This window comes from Lynx rufus, unplaced genomic scaffold (genome assembly GCF_022079265.1).
Source record: "Lynx rufus isolate CCGP_SWC_20201006 ecotype Redwood Valley unplaced genomic scaffold, mLynRuf1.p SCAF_10, whole genome shotgun sequence".
NCBI lineage: Eukaryota > Metazoa > Chordata > Mammalia > Carnivora > Felidae > Lynx > Lynx rufus.
Window position 1 is genome coordinate 24,855,858 of NW_025814824.1, and position 25,327 is coordinate 24,881,184.

The following is a 25,327-nucleotide window of genomic DNA, read 5'->3' on the forward strand; positions in this document are numbered from 1 at the left end:
TGTATGGGTAAACATTACCTAAATCCCTTGATTTGTGGTATGGTGTATTTCTAACAATCAATGGAAACCAAATTATCAATATACAAAAATCAGTTGTATTCCTATACGTTAGCAATGAACAATCTGAAAAGGAAAGAAAGGAAATAACCCCAGGGCACCTAGGTGGCTCAGTCGGTTGGGCATCCGACTTCAGCTCAGGTCATTATCTCATGGTCCATGAGTTAGAGCCCTGTGTCGGGCTGTGCGTGACAGCTCAGAGCCTGGAGTCTGCTTCTGATTCTGTGTCTCCCTCTCTCTCTGCCCCTCCCTCAGTTGTACTCTGTTTCTCTCTCTCTGTCTCTGAAGAATCAATACATGTTAAAAAAAATTTTTTTTTAATTAAAAAAAGGAAAATAAGTCCAGGGGTGCCTGGGTGCATCAGTTGGTTAAGCTCAGGTCATGATCTCGTGGTTTGTGGGTTCAAGTCCCGCATCAGGCTCTGTGCTGACGGCTCAGAGCCTGGAGCCTGCTTCTGATTCTGTGTCTCCCTCTCTCTCTGCCCCTCCCCCCTCCCCCCATCTCTCTCTCAAAAATAAACATTTAAAAATTATTTTAAAAAAAGAAAACAAGTCCATGTATGGTAGCATCAAAAACAATAAAACATTAAGGATCAGATTACCCAAAGAAGCATAAGACTTTACACTAAAAACTACAAAACATAGTTGAAAGAAAACAAGATCTAAATAAATGGAAAGATAGCCCATGTCCATGGATTGGAATACATAATACTGTTAAGATGATAGTACTCACCAAATGGAGCTAAAGATTCAATGCAATTCCTATCAAAATTCCAACAGGCTTTTTTTTTTTTTTTTTTTTTGCAGCAATGCATAAGCTGTTCCAAAATTCATATGGAAACTCAAGGGACCCGCAGATAGCCAAAACAACATTGAAAAATAACAAAGCTGGTGGACTGACACTTCCCAACTTCAGAATTTACTACAAAGCTACAGTAATCGATATAGTGTGGTACTAGCAGAAGGAAAGACATAAGCCAATGGAAAAGAATCAAGGGTCCAAAAACAAATCCAAACATCTGTGATCAATTTTCAACAAAAGTGCCAAGATAATTCAGTAAGGGAGAAACAGTTTTTTTCAACAAATGGTGCTGGGACAACTGTATATCCACATGCAAAAGAATGAAGTTGGATCCCTATCTCACATCATATGACAAAAATTAATTCAAAATGTACCCAAGATATAAATGTAAGAGCTAAAACTATAAAACTCTTAGAAGAAAACATACATGTAAATCTGTATGATCTTGAAGTAGGCAATGGTTTCTTAGCTATGACAACTAAAGCACAAACAACCAAAGGAAAAAATATAAATTGGATTTCATCAAAAGTAAAAACTTTGTAATACAAAGGCAACTATCAAGAAAGTGAAGACAACCCACAGAATGGAAGAAAATATTTGCAAATCATAAATCTGTTAAGAGACTTATATCTAGAATATATTAAAAACTCTTACAACTCAACATTGGGGAGACAAATTTAAATGGGCAAAGGTTTGAATAGACATTTCTCCAAAGAAGATATGCAAATGGCCAATAAACACTTGAAAAAATACTCAGTGTCATTAGTCATTAGGGAAATGTGACTTAAAGCCACAGTGAGATACTACTTCACATCTGTTATGATGGCCATAATAATAATAATAAAAAGAGACAAACAATAATAAATGTTGATGAGCTGGTCCTCATACACTGCTGGTGGGAATGTAAAATGATACAGCTGCTGTCAAAAACTGTTTGACAGTGTCTCCAAAAGTTAAACAGAATTACCACGTGACCTGGCAATTTCACTCTTAGGCAATACCCAAGAGAATTGAAAACATATTCACACAAAAACTTGTACACAGATGTTCATAGCATGGTTATTCATAATAGCCCCAAAGTGGAAATAACCCAAATGTTCATCAGCTCATGAATGGATAAACTGTGGTATATCCATACAATGGATTGCTATTCAACTGTAAAAAGGAGTGAAATACTGTTACATGCTGCCTGAGTGAATCTTGAAAACATTATCCTAAGAAGGCAAATGCTAAAGGATACGTACTATATGATATTGATATGAAATGTCAAGAATAGGCAATTCCAAAGAGACAGACAGTAGACTGGATAGTTGCCAGGGGATGAGGGAAAGGGGAAATTAGGAATGATTGCTAATAGGGAAAGATTTTCTTTTGTGGGGGTGGGGGGGGATGAAAATGTTCTGGAATTAGTATGATTGCACAACATACTAGGTATACTAAAAACTACTGAATTGTGCACATTAAGATGATAAATTTTATGTGAATTATACCTCAATTTGAATTTTTTTAAGTGAAATGTGATCCTAAACTTGGAAAAACATCATAAGCAATTGTGAGCAAAGCAGTAAATCTAGAGCAGTTTTCTATTTATGGAAGGGCAAAATGGCCCTGAAAAATTAGTGCTCTTGTCCTCTCATAAAAACTGGTTGGATGTGGGAGCTCCTGGATGGCTCAGTTGGTTAAGCATCTGGCTCTTCATACCCACCCAGGTCATGATCTCATGGTTGGTAAGATAGAGCCCTTCGTGGGGCTCTGTACTGACAGCGTGGAGCCTGCTTGCGATTCTCTCTCTCCCACTTTCTCTGCCCCTCCCTCATTTGAGCTATCTCAGAACAATAAGTAAACTTAAAAAAAAAACCGGTTGGATATGATTTCTGTGTTCAGATACAGTTTTTGATGCTTGCTGCTTTTGAGCATGTGTACCTTTGGTCAATTGAAAAGCACTTTTTATGTCTGTGAGTTTACAGCTTTATGTGTGTACCTGGCTCAGAAGCATATTTCCTTCTAAAAAAAACCTCCTTGGAGCACCTGGATGGCTCAGTAAGTTGGGCATCGTTAGTTGGGCGTTTGCTCTTGATTTTGGCTCAGGTCATGATGTCATGGTTCATGTGCTCAAACCCCCCATCAGACTCCATGCTGCTGCTTGGGATTCTCCCTCTTCCTCTTTGTCCCTCCCCCATGTTCTCTTTCTCTCAAAATAAATAGACATTTAAAAAAATAAAAATAAAAAAACCCTCCTTGATTCTCTATTCCTTACACTGCTTTATCTTCTCCATAGTACTTATCACTGGAATGTAAGTTCCCTGACAGGGCTAGAGTTTCAGCTCTGTCCTCAACAATAATAGGTTAGTTAGTAGAAAGCACTAAGCAGGAAAAATGCTTTATTTATAAAATAAATACTATGGAAAATTTCAATCTGTTGTATATAGATGCCCTTTTTGTGATGTTTTCAGAATACGAGTAACTTCCGTTACTGGTTCACCCTTTGGAAGAGGCACAGATCCTTCCCCACATAAGAGCTAAATCCCAGGACGCTGGCCCTGGTTCTAAGGGGTGTTTTGGTTTGCTGTGGCCTGGTCAATTAAACTCACACAATCAATTCCTTATACCTACTTCCCCTTCTCCAGGGAGATAGTAAAATTTGTAATAAACCTTACTGAGAAGACCTCAGTACCATTGAAGGTAACTCTTCCAGGGAAAGTGTACATTAGTATTCTTCCCTTCTGATTTATTTGTTCACAATCCACTAGAATACTTCTGACTGTAGGTTCCATTACTCTTCAAGTCTTGGCCTGTTCTTTGATTACTTGGCTGTGCAGGTCTTGGGTGCTCTGATCTAAAAAGAAACAAAATATTCTGTAACACTGGCAGATACTTGCAAACTGAGGGGAAGGAGCTTCCCTCAAAATGCATATGAAGGAGAGACCACCATGGTAATGTCAGATTTAATTCTAATCTGCTTCTTGTATATAGTAGCCAAGAGCATCAAATGCCAAACAAAGACTAACTTTGCTGTTAATTTGATCACATACTTATACATGTACCCAAAATTAACTTACTGTTTTAGTTTCCTTGAGGGGAAAATCTGAGTTTAAAACATCTTTGTGACTACCAAATGGAAAACATTCTTCTCAGTTTTAAGAAGTTACTTTCTGCCAGATTTCATTAATAACTCACAAATGTAATTGTTACTTAATAAATAAGGAACAAATAGGCAAAAAAAAAAAAACTGGTGGTTAAAAACCCAGTGAAAACATACTCTTTCATTCATAACTCAAATTGTCATGAAGCACTTCTTACGCCTATAAAACAGACTCAGCCAAGTCTTTAAAATATTTTCTTGGGAGAATAGATTTCACATGAAACTTTTCCAGAGAACACCATTGTTTCGACTGTTGCTAACAAATGTAACTAAAACTCTGATAATTTGTTTAAAAATATTTTAGGATATATGTATAAGATAAGCAACCACATTTGTGCTAAAATGTCCCACTTTGACAGCCAATTCTATGGAAAACCTACTTACAATTCCATCATAAACATATATGATGCTTTAGTTTTCAAAGTGCTTTCATGTATTTGATAAAGTTAACAGACTATGTGCCTTATAAAATTAGCAATTTCCCTCCCAATTAATTTAATTACTTTGAGTTGCATTTGATAAGATTTTGATTTAAAACACAAGGGAGTGATTCATAAATTGCTTTTTTTTTTTTTTAAGAGAAGGCTGGTGTTTCAGAAAAATATTATTTAATGCACTCCATTAAGATGTTAACCTGAGTCATTCTGGTCATGTTGTGGTTGTATTTTACAATCGGTGACACCTGGTACTAGCTGGGAAAATGTCCAGTGAAACAGATAGGCTTAGCTCCAGGCTTCAGATGGAACAATTCAGACGCTGCCCAACCCCCAGTTTGATGGGGATTTCAAAAGGAGATCAGCCTCTCAGTATATAAACATGTTACCCTGTTCGCATTCTTCCCATCTAGAAAAATCATGCTAGAGAGTAAAACAAACAAACAAAAAACTTTGACCATTTTAATACATATCATTTATTACATAAGTCAGCCAAATTCATGGTGGACAGTGAAATGCCACTGCAGACCACAAACAAAAATGAATAACATCAATTCAGCCTCTCAGGCAGGCCAATAGCTGCCGGTTTGTAATCATGAATGGGAGTCTTTTATCCAGAGGTTTTTCAGTAGAAATATTCGAGGATATTTTAGCAGACAGAAAAACTAAGCAAAATGGTTACGTGTTATATAAAGATAAATCCTGGCAATTTTGCCTACGGTGTTTGTTTTGGCATACTATTCATGGCTCTTCAATGGTAAAATCGCTTAACTTTATTTTCTTTGGTTTATGTCTTGGCTGTTGGAATCTATCCAAAACTGTTTTTTGTAATTCTCTATTGAATAGCTCCACAATTTCCATCCTATCAAGGATGGCTTCTTTTATATAATCCTGAATTTTAGCAATCATAGGAAAAGGAACTGGTATAAAAACTGGGATGTATATTTTCAACTGGCAAATTCAATACTAACTGAGAGTATTCTTCAGGGTTTAGAGATAGCCGAAGATTGAAGTTAAGCTTTAGTGTTGTTGCCAGAGAAATAAAATATATTCTCTCAAAATATTTTTTTAAAACTCTTTTCTGGTCTACAGAATGCTTTAAAATAAACCTTTTTACCTAGTGTTCTTATCAGAGCTATTTGAATCCTAGAACATTATGGGAAATGAGGGTTAAGTAAGCCGTAATTGTCCTATAATTTGTTGTTGATAATTGGGAAAGAGGGGGGAGGGTCTAAAAAGTGGTTCTTTTAAAAGACTTTCGGATCAAATAAATTCTAACAATATTTACTACTTTGCATTTAAAAAATGATACTTCCCTTTGTATATACTGTAATAAGCTTGAAAACACATTAATACAGTATACAAATATTGTTTTAAAATACATTTTTCTTCTACTTGAATTACACAAGTATTAACTAATAAATGGAGTTTTAAATTTCCAACAATCATAAGTATGAAACATTTTTTTTAAGTTTTTTTAAACATTTACTTATTTTTGAGAGACAGATACAGACAGAGCATGAGCAGGGGAGGAACAGAGAGAGAGGGAGACACAGAATCCAAAGCAGGCTCCAGGCTCTGAGCTGTCAGCACAGAGCCTGGCGGGGCTCAGACTCATGAACTGCGAGATCATGAGCTGAGCCGAAATTGAGTCGGACCCTTAACCGACTGAGCCACCCAGGCACCCCTGAAACATTTTAAAAAATGTTTATTTTTTTACTCTTCTGTTGTGAATGAACTTGTTCCTTGGGCATATAAGGATCTTGCTCAGTATTAACAGCCTGTGGGATTGCTGTATTTTTCTTTTAAAGTACTATAGAAGGGACACCTGGGTGGCTCAGTTAAGTGTCTGACTCTTGATTTTGGCTCAGGTCATGATTTCATGGTTCATGGGATTGAGCCCTGTGACAGGCTCTGCGCTCACAGTGTGGAGCCTGCTTGGGATTCTCTCTCTCCTTCTGCCCCTCTCCTGCTTGCTCTTGCTCTCTCTCAAAATAAATAAACATAAAAAAAAAATAAAGTACTGTAGATAAAACTCAGTAGAAGTGTGTATCACAATTTACCAGTAGAACATAATAGCTAAGTCTAAGTCAATACATTTAGACTCAATCATATTACACTGCTAGCATTTCACATAGGGGCTTTTCTCTTGACTCATTATGGAAATTCCTAGGGAAAAAAATATTAAAAGGGACAAAGAACTATGGAAAATATCAAAAGTCAATATTATAACATCAATTTTTTTTTAAAGTTTATTTTGAAAGAGAAAGCATGTGTGAACAGGGGAGGGGCAGAGAGAGAAGGAGAGAATCCCAAGCAGGTTTCTCACCACCAGCACAGAGCACAGCCTGAGTGGGGCTTGAATTCATGAACCATGAGATCATGACCTGACCTGAAATCAAGAGTCAGATGCTTAACTGACTGAGCCACCCAGACGCCCCAACATCAAGTTTTTCTGAGCTTCCTTTTGATAATTTCTCATGTTCTATTTACCTCCATGTTGGGGTATTGTTGGGGTCAACACAAAGGTCATGATAAAAATCAAACACCATGTATGCACTGCATTCCAAGAGCAAGGAATACAGGCAGTCCCTCCTGGTGCCAATGACAAAGGGGTGCATTGTTTGTAGAGTATTTAAAACATTGAAACTTATGAAAAGTCAGCTTGCTTTTAATTGTCAGCATCGAGATAAACAATGACAGTGATAAAATATTCCTCCCTGCTGGGCAGATGCCCCTACTGCCCTTTGAAAACACTACTGCCCATACGAGCTCAAAAGTATTACATATCTAATGCACTTGAGATGTTTATTGTGGAAGGATCCATTCCCACATTTCTTTTAAAAAAAAATTGTTTTTATTTATTCATTTTTGAGAGAGACAGACAGAGCACGAACAGGGGAGGGGCAAAGAGAAAGGGAGACAGAATCCCAAACAGGCTCAAGGCTCTGAACTGTCAGCACAGAGCCAGACACAGGGCTCAAACCCATGAACGGTGAGATCATGACCTGAGCTGAAGTCAGATGCTTAACAGACTGAGCCACCCAGGTGCCCACCTTTGTCTTCAATTTTTGAAAATATAAGTGTTGAAGAATGTGTTAGTACTAATGAAGGGAGCCTTTGGCCTGTTATAAATTTAAATGTAAAATATACATAGTTAATATTTTTTAATATTCCAGTGAAGTTGAGAGAAGAATGGTACACAAGCAGACACTGAACTTTCAGATATTGATGCACCAGTGTTTTAAGAGTCACATGTACCTAAGGGAATAAATGAAAGAGCAAAACGGGTCATTCTTGCATTTGATGCATGAGAATTTAGGTTGACTATAGAATCAAAACTCCCACTAAGGATGTGACTCCCTAGCAATTCATTCTAAGACTTACTATAAGACCTCTATTAACTTCTTTCATATAAGACACCTATTCTTTTTTTTTTTAAGTTCTTATTTATTTATTGTGAGAGAGAGAGAGTGCAAGCAGGAGAGGGGCAGAGAGAGAGGGGAGTGGAGACAGAGAACCCCAAGCAGGCTCCACACTGCCAGCACAGAGCCCGAAGTGGGACTCAAACTCACAGGCTGGTAAAATAGCTACTCTTAAATAAGCATTTACCACATTATTGACCTGAACTAATACAAATAAGCCAACGACTAATGGCAATAAAGTCCACACTACTGAAGATCATTTGTATTTTTGCTGACTCTTCAGGAAAAGTCCATAAAGATATGAAGAACAGAGGGACCAAAAATCAAAACAAAAACATCACAACCAAAAAACCCATTAGCAAAAGAAAACAAATATTAAAGCACAAAATCACCTTCATTGATATTCTCGCCACCCAGAATTCCCATACTTATACGATTCTCCAACTCTGTTACCTGTAACATCTGATGTTACAGAAGGAACTAGTACTTTACAGAGGTAAATATGTTTCCTTCCAAATGCTCTAAGTGGAGGAAAACCTGTAATGAACAAAAAAAGAAAACCACACACATATTTTATATACACTCTAGAAGGCAAATACAGTGACAAAATTGTTAGACTAAGGAAAGCATATGACTGAGTAAAATTTATTAGTAGCATTTGTTAAAAAATAAGTTTACTTGCCTTGGGGGAAGTCTCATAATTCTTCTTTCCTTTGTGAGGGCACTAAGCTAGAATGACATGGAAGTTGACTTCCAGAACATATTTATTGTTCAGGACATTACTTATAGATATGTGTTTGTGTAGGTACATGAAATCTATTATAGCATATAAAGGATATATGTTTAACCAAAAGGAAGAAAAATTGTACCTTTCTTATTTAGAAGTCAGTTCACATTTGCATTATCAAATCTAATCACCGTTGGTTTGATATAAATTTTTTTGCTTTGTTAGTGCTTTTAGAAAATACTTATTTGCTTTTAGAAAATACTTTTATGTTTCCACAGGCAAAACAAGTATATGTCAATTTCTTAGGAAAGCAAGATTCCAGAGTTAGAATATATTCTTATATGAATAATTTCTAAATCATTACTTAATTTATAAGGAATTTACAATTAGGACCTTAATTAATAACTATGCATTCATTAATAAATATATCATTGTTGTGCTTTGTTAAGGCACTGGCCTTTGCCATTATGTGTGTGTGTGTGTGTGTGTGTGTGTGTGTGTGTGTGTATATATATATATATTACACATACTATATATTGAGTATATATCCTACAAACTAAAGGCAAAAAGAAGAAACTAGCTTAAAACCAGAATCTGACTTGAAATAGTCTCTGCTTAAAATATATTTTCCAAGTTAGTTTGTAAATTCCTTGTCTAAAGTTGTTTCTCATTGGGCCAATATTGGACATTGTGGTAAGTCCATTCCCAGGTAAGTCCACAGCAGTCTATTTAACCTACATTTTTTTTAATGTTTGTTTTTGAGAGAGAGAGCAAATGAGGGAGGGCAGACAGAGGGGACGCCAGAGGATCTGAAGCAGGCTCTGCACATTCAGAACAGAGCCTGATACGAGGCTTGAACTCACAAGCCATGAGACATGATCTGAGCCAAAATCAGATGCTTAACCAACTGAGCCACCCAAACACTCCTATTTAATCTACAATTTAATTGAATTTCAGTACCATGCTTAAGAGATACACAAACTATTCACTGATTTAGAAGTTTGTGTTGTTTTGGTTTTCTTCTCCTCTAGGAACTGGTTTTTAGCAATGAGAACAAGGAACCCTACTCCCCAGGGCCTAGAAACCAGAAAAACAAAACCATAAGTGTTTGAGCACAAAGGGACAGTTTGGGTCTTAGGTAAGAATGGGTAGGATCAATAACAACAGAGGAAAGGACAAAAGAAAAATATTAGTAGCAGCATCACATAAGAAAAACTGGAGTCAGCAAGGATGTGGGTGACTCTAATTGAGTAGACATCCATAAGTCAGGGTGGTTTTACTACTGCCCCACCCAAACAGTAATTAGTTTAAGAAAAAATTTTATTTTACAAGTGAAAATGTGGAAAAGTAACACAAATGACAACAGCAGCAACAAAAAGTAACAAAATACCTCTGGTCATTATAATGGGATGTTTTCGTGATTAAAAAGTATGATGAAAAAGTACAAACCGTTTGTTGGGCCAATCAGTGTTCAGTTCTTAATTCCAAACTGAAGTTTAGATTATATAGTAAGATTTAGACTAAAAAAAATCATGAAGAAAAGTTTTCATTTACATATTTACAGTCCCAATGCAGTCTGGCCTGCCTGTGTGCATGACCTGACCTAGCAGGCCGTAGAAAAAAATCTCCCAGTAAGCCCAACGGATCATTAGCTATAGAGCCTCTGGTTAGATGTCAAGTTTATAGTCATACTCCCTGTGACCAGGTATCTTTTCCTTGAAATGCTGTAATGCTTTATTGTTATTCTATTATTGCTTCCCTGTGGCAAGGAACTGCATCCTTTCCCCCAAATCTAGTAGCCTAATGAGATATATGTTGAATAGACAGGGTGGGAGAGAGACGAAGACTTACATTCCATAATATTAGCAAACCAACAATATGACATTCTGAAAACAATCTCAGAAAAAGCAGAGAACCATGTTTAAAAAGTCAAGACTGATCACCTAACCTCTGTGGACACTGAGGACCATAAATTAACTTTAACCATAAACCTAATCAATTACCTTCGTCCACAGACTGCATTTGGACACAGATTTTCAGCTATGCCAAAACATATGCAGCAGGAGACTCCCCTGCTCATACAAGCAATATTTAACTGCATCTCTCCAAAATAACAAACACATATTTATATTTGAGAATGATAATAATATGAACTTGTAAGATATAATTAATGTATTAAAACATACTTTTATATTATATGGCAATATACATTTGATGGATATTTTAGTTTATAATCCTACTTTTATGTTTTGTTCTTTATATATGCCTGGAAAGAAATTTTAAGCAAAGTTATAAGGGGAAATATTTAAATATTCCATTATTTGATACTATGGGAAAACGTGTTCATTTCGTTATTATGGAAATATCTGCAAGTCATTAAAACTCCCCAAATATACCACAGAAGATACACACGTCTATAGTATATAAAATGATTCCTTCCTTCCCTTCTTCCTTTATCCTGAGGGAAGAACTAGTGAGCATAAGCTTTAATTTCTAACAGGTTAGAAAAAGGAATCTTATACCTCTACTAAATTGAAAATTGTATTATCAAATGCCTATGTTTTAAAGTCACTCGGCTTCCTAGCTACTTCAATGGAATCAGGAGTCATAGATCCAACCCCAACTCCAAGACTGGAACGCCGTAGTGATAGTTCCAAGGCAGAAATCTGACGTAACTCTTTACGACATAACTTTACAGATGTGACACCATGAAGCTGTCCTGCGTTTCCCACTGGCTGGATTTGCGGTGATGGTCGACTGTGAGATTTTATGAAATGATACTCGTCTATTTCTTTTTTATCCTCATTGTTTAGCAAATGCCCACTAGTGGGTGCTAAAGAGCTACAGATTGGAGGTAATTCCGGGGCCTCTTCCAAGAGCTTCTGAGGATTCAGTTGTGTTCTTAAGCTGCTTGTTGAACTGTCTAATTCTCTTTCTCTTCCACTTAACTTTATACTTTCAGTTCTGGATGCCCATTTTAATTCTTCTGGAACCATGACTGCTTCTTCAGGGTTCAGGACTCCATCTCCAGCATCACGATCTTAAAAATAACCCAAAAAGCAAAAAAAAAAAAAAAAAAAAAATTAGAGATTTCCTCAAAAACAGGAATTTTAATGATATCCTATTATTATCACTCAATATAAATGATGTCTTTCAGATTAAAAAACAATTTTTTTAAACCTTTATTTATTTTTGAGAGAGAGACAGAGTGTGAGCAGGGGAGGAGCAGAAAGAGAGGGAGACACAGAATCCAAAGCAGGCTCCAGGCTCTGAGCTGTCAGCACAGAGCCTGACGCGGGGCTCTAACTCATCAAACTGAGAGATCATGACCTGAGCCGAAGTCAGATGCTCAGCCGACTGGGCCACCCAGGCGCCCTTTAAGTGACTTCTTTAGACAAACAGAAGTGTGAATACGAATTATTATTTCACTTATAGATATTTTGAATGTGAATAGCTGAGAACTTTTAATTCATGGAACAAAATTGAGAAACAGTCACCTACTGATTTTGTTTCTCCTTGGAAACACAGGAGTACTTTGGGCCTCTCTGGTGCCCTTCCATGCCTGCCCTCCACTGGGCTTGCCACTGTGAACCACAGTCCAAACCTTGGCTAAGTGAAGCCAGCATTGGAGAATACTGGCTCTATGTCTGGGGAATCTTTGGGGACATGGCATCATGTGTGTGAAAATCTAATCTTGGTTAGAAGTCCCAGCATGATGGCAGGGTTATGCTCTCTCAGGGTATTCTGGGGATCCACCATCAAAATGGAGGTGACAGTGTATCTCCTCAGTGGGGATACCCTGATGGAATGACTGACAGGAGTGAGTGAAGAGATCAAAGCTAGAGGTCTTCAAATCAAAGAACTATCAAATATCAAAGATAAAAATTTACTTAAAAGAAGTCCATATAGGCCCTAGACCTAATATGATGAAAAATGCCAACTCTAACATACACTGGCATGTGATTAGTACTTTTTGTCCTATGAATACCAAGTTTAAAAACAGAAGTTGCACACTGGCAGCTTCCAAGCCAAATCTGGCCCACAGATGTGCTTTATTTAGCCTATGAAACAACATGTGACCCCAACATTTTATTTTTATTTTATTTTTCCTTACTGTGTGTATTTTATTTATTTTTGTTTTGTTTCTTTGGGAGGGGGTTGGTTTTTGTTTTGATAATTATTTTTTCTTTTTAACCCCAACATTTTCAATTGGAAAGTTACATATAAAAATATAGATTTCTGGGGCACCTAGGTAGCTTAGTCGGTTGAGCATCTGACTCTTGATTTTGGCTCAGGTCACGATCTCATGGGCATGATCCTGCGTCAGGTTCTGCACTGTGTGTGGAGCCTGCTTAGGAGTCTCTCTCCCCCTCTCTCCCTGCCCTTTCCCCGCGTGCTTTCTCTCTCTCAAAATAAATAAATAAACTTAAAGAGACTACTATCAAAAACCAATGAACTGAATACCAAACCAGCTATGTATTAAGGAAACTGAGTACTAAATGTATAATACTTTTTAGGGAATTCAGAATTTGACATATTTAAATTGCTGTATTTATAATTCAAACAAACCTTGTTTAGTGTCATTATATTAGAGTAGCATTTTGAGATAGGATATATACAGTACAAGCTATATCTCAAATAGGATTCCAACTGTAACTTTTTTGACATTTGTATGGGGACAATATTGAAAAGAATTATGCTGTTAATGGTTGTGGGTAGAATTATGGGTGATTTTTTTTGGCTTTGTCTCTATATTTTCAAATTTTTCTACAATAACTATATTACTTTTTAGAGCCAAAAAAATAAAAGTATTTAAGATGTTTCTAGGGGCGCCTGGGTGGGTCAGTCGGCTGAATGTCTGACTTCAGCTCAGGTCATGATCTCATGGTTTGTGGGTTCGAGCCCCACATCGGGCTCTGTGCTGATAGCTCAGAGCCTAGAGCCTGTTTCGGATTCTGTGTCTCCCTCTCTCTCTGCCCCTCCCCCACTCACGCTCTGTCTCCCTCTGTCTCAAAAATAAATAAACATTAAAAAAAAATTTTTTTTTTATTTTTTTTAAAAATTTTTTTTCAACGTTTTTTATTTATTTTTGGGACAGAGAGAGACAGAGCATGAACGGGGGAGGGGCAGAGAGAGAGGGAGACACAGAATCGGAAACAGGCTCCAGGCTCTGAGCCACCAGCCCAGAGCCTGACGCGGGGCTCGAACTCACGGACCGCGAGATCGTGACCTGGCTGAAGTCGGACGCTTAACCGACTGCGCCACCCAGGCGCCCCAAAAAAAAAAAAAAATTTTTTTTAAAGGTGTTTCTAGGTGGGACAGCAGGTTAGCTGAACTAATATCTTCAACATTACTATCAAGACTAGCCGTTTCAGGGCATCTGGGTGGCTCAGTCTATGGAGCATGTGACTCTTGATCTCAGGGTCGTGAGTTTCAGGCCCACATTGGGAGTAGAATTTACTTAAAAACGGATAAACAAATAAAAAAGACTAGACTTCCCAAGTAAGTTGGTCAGACAGGTGTCATCACTTTATATATTTTCAAGATTATTTAACTTTTTCAAAGTTTTTTGCATTTGTCTCATTGAAGAGCAGGACGAGGATCCAGGACAAGGATTAAAGCTCTATACCACCATACCACACTGGCATTTTAAGAGATGTCTAGTTGACTCAGTAATACAAACATGGGACATTGAAACACTAAATATCTAATTTCAGATATCTCGAGTTCGAAAGTGGATTTTTTTAAAGCTAAAATGGCCTTATGCTGATTGTTCTGTTTGCTACTTAATACCTGTTTCCATTTCAAATTTTTATAAGTCATGTTTCAAGTACAAGGTTCAGCTATATAGTGCAGGCAGTATTTCAAGTAAATGTTTTAATTATATCAGTACCTCTCCATTACTACCTTGAAAATAAAAAAAATGTAGTCTCTCTGGCAGGATCTGCATGTTTGTATCACATTTCTATCTACAACAACTTTTATCCTAGAATATTGAACCAGGAGTCGTAAGACAAAAGACCTTAGACCATGTTCTAATTACTGTTGTGTTTGTAAGTTACTTGACCTAAGTTTCAATTCTCTTCTCTAAAAATGGGATTAGCAGACACTGGCCTACCTTGAGTTTGAGGGTTGAATGAACTACTCATGAAAATGTCCATAAATTATAAATATCATAAATATAAGGTAGCATTAGAACTACTTGTCTAAGATATTACTGTTTTAAACTTTAAAGCTATGTTAATTCTGCTTACATTATATATTCAGCATGTATCTTTTCATTATGCATATATATAATTTTTCACTGGTCTCTTTACAATCTTGTTGTACCCATCTTTAAGTGGTCTTCTTTATAGGTACAAAATAGGTGTGTGTTCCTAAAAGGTTGTAAAGTCAACTTTGCATGAGCCATACTTGACTTATTAGAATACTTTCTCTAAAGGAAGGCTAATTCTTTTACGAAATGTAAAATATATTATTTTAGAAATAGTGATTCTTCTCTCATTGGCAGACTTGAGGAGGGTATATTTTAATCATGGCACTTTCTACTTTTACAAGGTTTTGTATCATTTCATTTAGGAAGGTGCTACTTCTACATAACTACATACAATTAGGCAAGAAAGCATCTTTGTCTCAACAGTGAGTTTTATTATATTTTTGAATTTCAAGAGGTCATGGTGAAAAAGACCTGACTGATCTTAGAAATATACACAATATACCTTTACTTATAGTATTCACTATTTATTTTACATTTTTGTGATAATCACAACACTTAATTTACGATAATATAGGAAACAACAGCTACCTTAGATTATAGGGTTATTTTAAGTAAGGGGATACAAAAGCCCATGGCACATGACAGCCAATAAATATGTGACATTTCCTTCATACATCTACATTTGTTTCTTCGTTCACTTCCCCTGTGATTCTGTGGCATCCACAGATTAGACAATTTAAAAATTTTAATTCAGTATATTAATATACAGTGTTGTATTAGTTCTAAGTGTACAATACAGTGATTCAACAATTCTATATACTGCTATGTTAAGTGTACTCTTAATCCCCTTTACCTATGTTACCCATCCTTCCACCCATCTCCCCTGTGGTAACGACCAGTTTGTTCTCTATAGCTAAGAGTCTGTTTTCCTGGTTTGTCTCTTTTTCAAACATTTGTTTTGTTTCTTAAATTCCACATATGAGGGGCGCCTGGGTGGCGCAGTCGGTTAAGCGTCCGACTTCAGCCAGGTCACGATCTTGCGGTCTGTGAGTTCGAGCCCCGCGTCAGGCTCTGGGCTGATGGCTCGGAGCATGGAGCCTGTTTCCGATTCTGTGTCTCCCTCTCTCTCTGCCCCTCCCCCGTTCATGCTCTGCCTCTCTCTGTCCCAAAAATAAATAAACGTTGAAAAAAAAAAAAAAATTTAAATTCCACATATGAGTGAGATCATATGGTATTTGTCTTTCTCTGACTTTTTTCACTTAGCATTATACCCTCTAGATCTATCCATGTCCTTGCAAATGGCAAGATTCCATTCCGTTCTTTTTTATGGAATATTTTATGAATATTCCATGGTATATATGTATGTATATATGTATATATACATGTATATATGTATGTATGTACACATACATACATATGTATACATACATATATACCATGATATATATGTACTGGACACTTGGGTTGATTCCATAATTTGGCTAGTGTAAATAATGCTGCAAAAAACATGAGGGTGCACATATCTTTTTGAATTAGTATTTTCAAACTTTTGGGTAAATACCCAGTAGTGGAATTACTCGATCATATAGTAATTCTGTTTTTAATGTGAGGAAACTCCCTACTATTGAGGAAGTCCACAGTGGCTGCACCAGTTTGCATTCCCACCAGCAGTGCACGAGGGTTCCTTCCCCGCATCCTCGCCAATACTTGCTGTTCCTTGTGTTGTTGATTTGAACATTACATATAGTTCCTGACAGGTGTGAGGTGGTATCACCTTGTGGTTTTGATTTGCATTTTCCTGATGATCAGGACTAGACGACTATTTTTGTTTACCGAGACCAATACAAGTTAAATATCGAATTCTAAATAACCACATCAATTGGAAAAGGCTAAACTCCAAGTCAGTCACCAAATACTAGATACACCAAATACTGTCAGCGTGACAAGTAACACTAAAGGTCTTACGTTCAGATGGTACTTGTTGCCGCCGAACTGTTTCCCCTACCAATTCCTTAAGTTTCTTCTTAAGATCTCTGCTTGTTTTCTTATAGAAATAAAGGTCTTTTTCCAGCTGCTGGATTTTATCTTCATATGTTTTGAAAGTTTCCATAATGCCTTCCCCCTCTTGCTCTATGAAATAGAAATTTACACTTCAAATCAGTTTAAAATAAATGGCTGAAAATTATGTTCTAACATAGTTTCCAGACTATACTTAATGAGTCAGAAGTATGTTACCCGTATCTGGTACCTGAAAGGATTTGTTTTCAGCTACAACTTGGATTCTTCTAGCCTTAGTCACCTTCTCCACCCTACCCCCTATCAATTACCACATTTTCACAATTCATAACTGCTTTTTGAGTAGCACTCACTAGATTTCTCCTTAGAACAGCATAAATAAGGTGTTTTCCATTAAAAGTTCATGTTTGGAACCTGTCCATCAGTTGCATCACTTAAAGTTCCTATCAGGAACTGTGGATGTATGGAAAGTCATAGGCTCAAGAAATCTACAGCCAAGCCTCTACCTCTAAAAAAAAAAACTCCAAAAACCTGTCAAAAGAGGCTACAGAAATATTAAATAACAAAAGCAAATACCCATACAAAAAGACAGGAAAATAGCATAAGTTGTAGTTTATGCTACAATATAATTTAAAGCTTCTAATTAATATTTATGAATGTCTAATAAACTGTCCCTATTGGGTATGTTTTAGAATCAGTAAAACCTAGTTACTCACCCTCTGAAAATACTTTCCGACCTACTTTTTCCTATTGGTAAATTTACAAAATGGTCCTACTGTTTGTAATGATCCTTTGTTGTAACTGGCTGTTTTGAAAAATGTGATCTAAGTATATTGGATATTTAAAATTAACTCATTATCTTGTATTTAAAAGTACTTTAGGGGCACCTGGGTGGCTCAATTGGTTAAGCATCTGACTCTTCAGCTCAGGTCATGATTTCACAGTTCATGGTATCGAGCCCCGTGTCAGGCTCTGATTCTCTTTCCCTCTCTCTGCTCCTACCCTGCTCACTCGTGCGCTCTCTCTCTCTCTCTCTCTCAAAAATAAATAAATAAACTTTTAAAAATACTTTAAATTAGGGGTTCCTGGCTAGCTCAGTGTAGTGTGCAACTCTTGATTTCGGGGTTGTGAGTTTAAGCCCCATATTCAATATAGAGATTAGTTAAAAAAAAATCTTTAAAAAAAATCTTTAGGTGCGCCTGGGTGGCTCAGTCGGTTAAGCGTCCGACTTCGGCTCAGGTCACGATCTCGCGGTCCGTGAGTTTGAGCCCCGCGTCGGGCTCTGGGCTGATGGCTCAGAGCCTGGAGCCTGCTTCCGATTCTGTGTCTCCCTCTCTCTCTGCCCCTCCCCCGTTCATGCTCTGTCTCTCTCTGTCTCAAAAATAAATAAACGTTAAAAAAAAAAATTAAAAAAAAATCTTTAAAAAATACTTGAAATTAGGGGCGCCTGGGTGGCTCAGTCGGTTAAGTGGCCGACTTCGGCTCAGGTCATGATCTCGCAGTCTGTAAGTTCGAGCCCTGTGTCGGGCTCTGTGCTGACAGCTCAGAGCCTAGAGCCTGTTTCAGGTCTGTGTCTCCCTCTCTCTGACCCTCCCCTGTTCATGCTCTGTCTCTCCCTGTCTCAAAAAAAAAAAAAAAAAGTTAAAAAAAATACTTGAAATTAATAACACCATAAATCAGGATCCTCATAAAAAGAATACATCTGGGCATCTGGGTGGCTCAGCCAGTTAAGCGTCAAACTCCTGATTTTGGCTCAGGTCATGATCTCACAGTTCATAAGACTGAGCCCCACATTGGGCTCTGTGCTGACAGTGAGGAGCCTACTTGGGATTCTGTCGCTCCCTCTCTCTCTGGCCCCTCCCCTGTCTGTGTGTGCATGTGTTCTCTCTCTCTCTCTCTCTCAGAATAATTATTTAAAAATATTATATATGTCAACTTAATTTTATATACCATATTTAGTTGAAATTAGAAAATTCATAAATTATTAACATTTTGTTATGAAAAACTTATCCCAGCTATAGAAATGAATGATTTTTAAATGTTCTTATTTGGCTATAGCGTGAGCTTTTGTGGTACAATGCATGTCACTTGAAAAATACATTAAAAATTCTAATAAGGGGTGCTTGGATGGCTCAGTCAGTTGAGCATCCAACACTTGATTTTGGCCCAGGTCATGATCCCAGGGTCATGGGATCAAGCCCTGTGTCAGGCTCCATGCTGGGGGTGGAGCCTGCTTAGGATTCTTTCTCCCTCTGCCCCTCTCCTCCACTCTCATGTTCTCTTTCTCTCTCTCTCTAAAACAAAAACAAAAACAAAAACAAAACAAAAACCCCACAAATCTATTAAAATATCACTTTATAGAGACTTAAGACAGAACTAAAATAAGGTAAGGAGAGCTGTTTTAATGAAGTGATGTATAGGATCCTGTCAAGGAAATCCTGTCATCAGACAACCGCTTGCTAATTAACTGGCTACAGAATTAACCTAGCCGCACACTGCTTCAACACTCAAATTTATGTATTTCCCAATTTTCTGCTTGCTCAGGTTGTTTCTCCATTGTTTAACCCATTTCCAGCTATAGATTCACAAGAATCAAGACCAAGCAGCTAAGCAGCCTGGATTGAAGCATTACTAGCATCGCCAGGCAGCGCTTCCGTTGCCATGGCAACTACGTACTGGCCAAATGCCAGGTAACATGAGGACCAACTGCTATGACTGCTCTTTCCACACCAGAGTTGACGGCTGAACTACTGTGCACTGATTAACAGTATGTGTCCACTGATGGTAGACTAATTTTGACCTAAGAAATAATCTTAATGCATAAAACTTACAACTAACTGGGAATTGTAACAAATATAACTAGAAATCTGACAAAGCCTATCGCTTTAATTTTCTGGAGGGAAAGTAATTTAAGTATCAAGGTACTATATCCTTGGGCGACAGAAACTTTTCAACTGTGTACCACAAAGCTAGAAGTCATCCCACATTTGTACATAGAAAACAGACCAACAACAGGGCACCCGGGTGGCTCAGTAGGTTAAGCGTCTGACTCTTGATTCGGCTTAGGTCATGATCTCAGGGTTCATTAGATCGAGCCCTGCGTCAGGCTCTGTGCTGGTAGCGTGGAGCCTGCTTGGGATTCTCTCTCTGTCTCTCTCTGCCCCTCCCCCATTCATGCTTGCTGTCTCTCAAGATAAATAAACTTAAAAAAAAAAAACAGACCAACAACAAACTGAGGGGGGTTCTTGTGTGTAGCACTAGGGACAGGCAGAGGGATGGCATTTCAAGCATGAATAGCCCTACATCACAGTCAACTCTCCCCACGTGTGGTAACCCAACTATCCCCTACGTGTGGTAAACATGCAAAGCACAAAAATAAGTACAAGTCATAACTATTTATTCATGTTTGACTTTTCATGTTGGAGTTTTCATTAATCAAATTCTGTCCTATCTTCCTTTCCTAGCCCCTCTGACACATCATTTTTCCACAACTGACCAGAAGGGGCAGGTACCTTTAAAATGATGTAACAGCAGCTGCAGTTTTTGCTCATGTTCCTTTTGCTGGAGAGTCAGTCTCCGGTCGCACTGCAATTTCAGATGTTCCAGTGCAGATTCCAACTCACGAACCATATTATCCCGTTCCAGAATCTTCATTTTAACTTCTTCATTCTCTAAGTGTAGTTTCCGTTCAGTTTCTCGCAAAATGACCACCTAGCAAAGAAATTTTTTGACCTTTTAACTTTGTCTTAAATAGCCTAATAAGCTACTTCTCTCAGGCTACCTAAAGAACTCCCTTAGTCCCCATGGAATAACTAAGCGAATGCTTTGTAACATACCCACAAAATAACCCAATAGTCTATTGAGTTTGTTGGGATTCTGAACTGGTTACAAGCTTCATTTTAAATATAATGTGGCTCTATCACCCCCTCCATCATCTCTTAGACATGGTCTCTGCAGTTTATATTTACAATCCTATAACTATTTCTCTAGTCTAAGAAGATAACAGGAACCTAAAGACTCTTGTAACATCCAGGTAATTCCCAGTTTTAACTCCAAAATGGATGTTATAAATAAGTAACAGACTTTTCTGAAACTGTAAATACAGAGTTCAGTCTCAGACTGTGCATTTAGTCCAATGGGTTCTTCTCTGCACTGCTGTGAAGTGAAGATACTTCACAGAACTCACTAATGTAATGACCTTCTGTCTAGAAATAAATACTCAGGTTCCCAGGGTCAGAAAACCCACTGACCTTAACCTGGTTGCTTTGGGTTAAGAACCTGTGCTCTAACCCGTGAGTTCTCTGTATCAGAGCCTCAGACAGCACCACACCATTTTTCTGCCCTTCGTACATGTGGTAATAAGGATGCACTCTGATCAATGATAGTAGCTTACTACTGACAGTCATTATTCAAGAAGAGGGCTGTGTAGAACATTTCCATTAATTTTTTCATCTTTATTTCACTTGTCTAACAGAACTAGAATTTTATCTTAAAACTCCAGTGTTTTATTTTTCATTAATTGTCTGATATTCCTTTACACTGAATATACCTTTCAGAGAAAAGAGTTATCTGTTTAACACTTCATAATATATACCTTAAGAGAAGACATCGTTCAGGTTAATGCTAAAATCTACTATTATCTTCATTTCAGTTCACAGGTCTGATGATAATGTACAGGTACAACCCCCCCCCCCCCGCCGCCCCCAGCAACGAAGGAAAGGGAACCCAAAGTTGGAGGGCCCTTGATTTTTCATGAATGCTGAGCAGCAACAAGCAAATCTAGAAAATATCCAAGAAATAGTAACTGAGGAATAGAACTTGAATTCTTCGGTTTTTAAAACTATTACAAAAAGCCCTTCTTTCAAAAGGCCCTTCCAACTTTAAGAACCTCCTGAAGTTGGACATGCACAAAACTTTCAGATGATTACACTCAGTACTGGGAATGGGAAATCATACTTCAACGGTATTTATGCCATCAAATTTTTAGGCCTTTCAATTTCTTAAATGTGAGACATATAAGCATCCTGACCCACCCTTCTATAAGAAAATCCTGTCCCTAAGAACAAACCTTATTGAAATATCTGAAAAGAATAGCTCTAATCTCAATGGGACTCAGGCAAATTAGTTTTTCCAAGACATTTGCTTCACTACAAGAGAGGTTTTGGAATGAAGCTCTGAGCGAGTTCTGGCGACTCCGGATACTTTCATTCTTGTATTCAATTGCAGCTTCCAAAGCTTCAATCCCTTCTTCAAGTTGGAAAAGAACATGTTCTTCCTAGATATAATAGAAATCACCCATTTTAAATGTAATACTACAACTTGGACTTGGTCATACACTAAGATCTCAACTATGCTATCGGAGTCTAACGAACATTACCATTTGTCTACTAAATTTTAATAACGTTTATCGAGTGCCTGCAATGCTACACAATGTATGTGTATACACACATATATAAAACATAGAATCATTGAATCCTTGCAATAAACTTTGTGTAGTAAAATGGAAGAGGCAAAAGCTAGGTGAGTTATGAAACGTCCCAAGGTCATAACGGCAAATGCCAATAACCAGGAAATACACTTAAACAAAGCCTCAGCCTCCAGGACCAGCACTATTGCCAGGTGTCTCCTTCCACAGCTCCTAAAGTGTATATTATGCGTCCGAGAGATCTGGATACTCCCTACCATCCCTTCAAAGATCTATCAAAATAACAGACTGCCAGGAGGGAAAGAAGAAATAGATTTAGAATAAATTATTAAGGACTAGTCATCAGAAGAAAATCTCTAAGGGAGAAAAGATTATGGCATAAAAAAAAAGTAGTGAGAATTTAAGGACATGAAACATTTCATAAAATTCCTATGAGATGTCATTACGGAGCAAACAAAGGCATTAAAAATGGTGGTGGTACAACTTTTTTCATATCCTAGAGATTTCCTTCGTAGGAAAAAAAAAAAAAAAAAACCACAACAAACCTGATGAATCCCTGTCAGTTCTTTGGACTATCCAAACACATAATATTTGGGGGTGTCCAAATTTCTGGCAAGAAATTATTTTAAACTTGGTGAGACTTGGATAAATATTTCTGTATACCTGTATGTGTGGTGGAGGGTTACCACAACTTTGAGTTCCTTGAAGGCAGACCATCTTGTCCATACTCAAGTCCTTACTGCCTGGCACAGTACCTATCATACAGTTTAAACTCAGTAAGTATCTGCTGAATGAGTTAATGAGGAAAAAGGAGAAAAAAATATTTTCATATGTCTGATTATGTGATCGAAATATTTCTTTCCACTCCTTCCCCCAGCATTTCAAGAGAAAATAAGGTTAATATTTCTGATCTACCTAAAGAATAGACTGACTTTCAGAACTCCTTTTCTGGAATCCAGGGAAAAGGTATGTAATAACTCATTCCAGTGGGAGGTTGAGTAATACTTATTAAAAAAAATTTTTATAAAATATCTCCTGAAAGAGCCATTTTGTTTCTCTGTGCAACCACTAACCATCAAGGGATTTGATGATTTGATAATCACTCCATCAGGAAGAAAATAATATTCACCTTTTTAAGAAAAACAAACTTAAGTCCTGAAAGGTACATTGGTGAACGGATAAGAGGAACCAGAAAATAAAAGTGGACTATCCAAAGAACATATTTAACTTTTGAATGCGTACTATGATATTTTCCAAAAACAAATGTGGCAAGAGTTTACCTTTATATATGTCTGAGAACAATTTGGCCCAAATTTAGTTTCTATAGTTTGCATCTAAGTTAGGGAAGTACTGAGATAATATAAGGCAGTATGACTACAGAACCCTGAGGATGGCCCAATCCAGTGAGGCTGCAGTGTATAAATATTCGTGATTCCCTTGAACCCAGCAATAGGTGTGGGTTGGCAAGATGAATGGCAATGGGAAACTGTTCCAGGATGAAAAATGGCCTGGAGGCAAATGACAGATTATCAAGAGTTGACTAATGTTTTATCACAGAGCACTGCTTTTTCACACATGCACCAGGGATCTTGTTAAAATGTAGATTTCTGATTCAGCAGGTCTGGGTGTGGCCGAAGGCTCTGCATCTCTAACAGGCTCCCAGGTGAGGCTGCTGCAGATGCAGAGAGCACACTGAGAGCAACAAGCACCTAAAGCAGGGGGTCTCCAAACAGTTTAGATCACACATCCCTATCAGTGAAAAACCAAAACCAAAAACAAACACACATAAACACTTTTAAGCACTGTATATACGTATATTTCTCCGTAAGTTATATGCACGTTAGTGATAAAACATGAAATTGAAGGTACAAGTGAAATAAACATAATAGTTCTTATATTTTCTCCTATGCCCCTCTCACTGAGCAACTGCTGTGTATTATTAGAAAAATGGAGTTGAAGTATTTTTTTAAATTTGTTTACGGAATTTACCCACAGAACGAAGTATTTATATTAAATTGTTGCAGAATCCTGTACTAGTTTAATCTAAAATATTTCTATCACTTCCCATTATGAAAACGGTTTTAATCTATTGTGGCAAGAGAAAATAATTCTAAGCTAGTTTAAAGACATCGAAACAGCCAACTATTGCACCTAGATTTTACTGATGTCTTGTGTCACATCACAATCTCATGTTCCTGATCACCTGCTATTGGCAGATCTGTTTGGTAATGTTAATCTTGGCGTTAAGACAGTAGTGAGAGCAGAGCCCACTTGAGACTGACATTAAGAAGAACCAACCTTGTGGAAGAAGGCTGCACGGAAGCTCCCATGGCTGACGGAACCCCACGAATTGTAGGAGGCTCAGCATTCCCTCAAACCAATCCAGACTGGCTGCTACACAGGTATTATGCATGGTGCTGTGTTTTCCCCCCAAAACCCTAAATAATGTTTTTTAGTTACAGAATTCTACATGAAATAGAAATGTAAATGTTTCTTGATAGTGACAATGGAACTTCTACCCTTTCTGCAAAAATAATTTGCTCGTTCCCTTCCCCATGCCTTATTTATGGTGTTCTATCTACAACAGCCTTCTTTCTTGTATCTGCCAGTATCGTGGTTTTCACAATTCAGCTCAAGTTTCTTTAAATTTTTTTTTTTAACATTTATTTATTTTTGAGAGAGCGAGACAGAGCCTGAGCTGGGGAGGGGCAGAGAGAGAGGGAGACACAGAATCCAAAGCAGGCTCCAGACTCTGAGCTGTCAGCACAGAGCCCGATGCGGGGCTCAAACTCATGGACCGTGAGATCATGACCTGAGCTGAAGTTGGACACCCAACCGACTGAGCCACCCAGGCGCCCCTCAGCTCAAGTTTCTAATGCACCAAAGTTGCCTTGATGAATCTTCCCCCCACATGATCACTGCATTGCTTTGTATAAATAATATAATAAGTATAGTTTTATTACATTATTATAACTTGCTTTTTTTATGTTCTTCAGGGTTTAGAGTTTTCTTATGTTTGTCTCTTTTCCCCAGACAGAGTATGAATTTCTCAAAAGAAGCATAATGCTTTTTACTGTTTTGGT

The 25,327-nt window shown here is 37.6% G+C and overlaps 1 protein-coding gene across 1 annotated transcript in view; it reads right to left on the bottom strand.

The window, feature by feature from the left end:
• Positions 1 to 10,792: 10,792 nt before the first annotated feature.
• The window catches only part of KIF27 (kinesin family member 27), a 91,151-nt gene continuing 76,616 nt past the window's right edge, over positions 10,793 to 25,327 (bottom strand). The window contains exons 14-17 of the mRNA XM_047102838.1: positions 21,888 to 22,094; positions 20,332 to 20,530; positions 16,769 to 16,933; positions 10,793 to 11,626 (exon numbers count right to left, since the gene is read on the bottom strand). Of these exons, the coding sequence (XP_046958794.1) occupies positions 11,142 to 11,626; positions 16,769 to 16,933; positions 20,332 to 20,530; positions 21,888 to 22,094 (1,056 nt within the window). The 3' untranslated portion in view covers positions 10,793 to 11,141. The remainder of the gene's footprint in view (positions 11,627 to 16,768; positions 16,934 to 20,331; positions 20,531 to 21,887; positions 22,095 to 25,327) is intronic.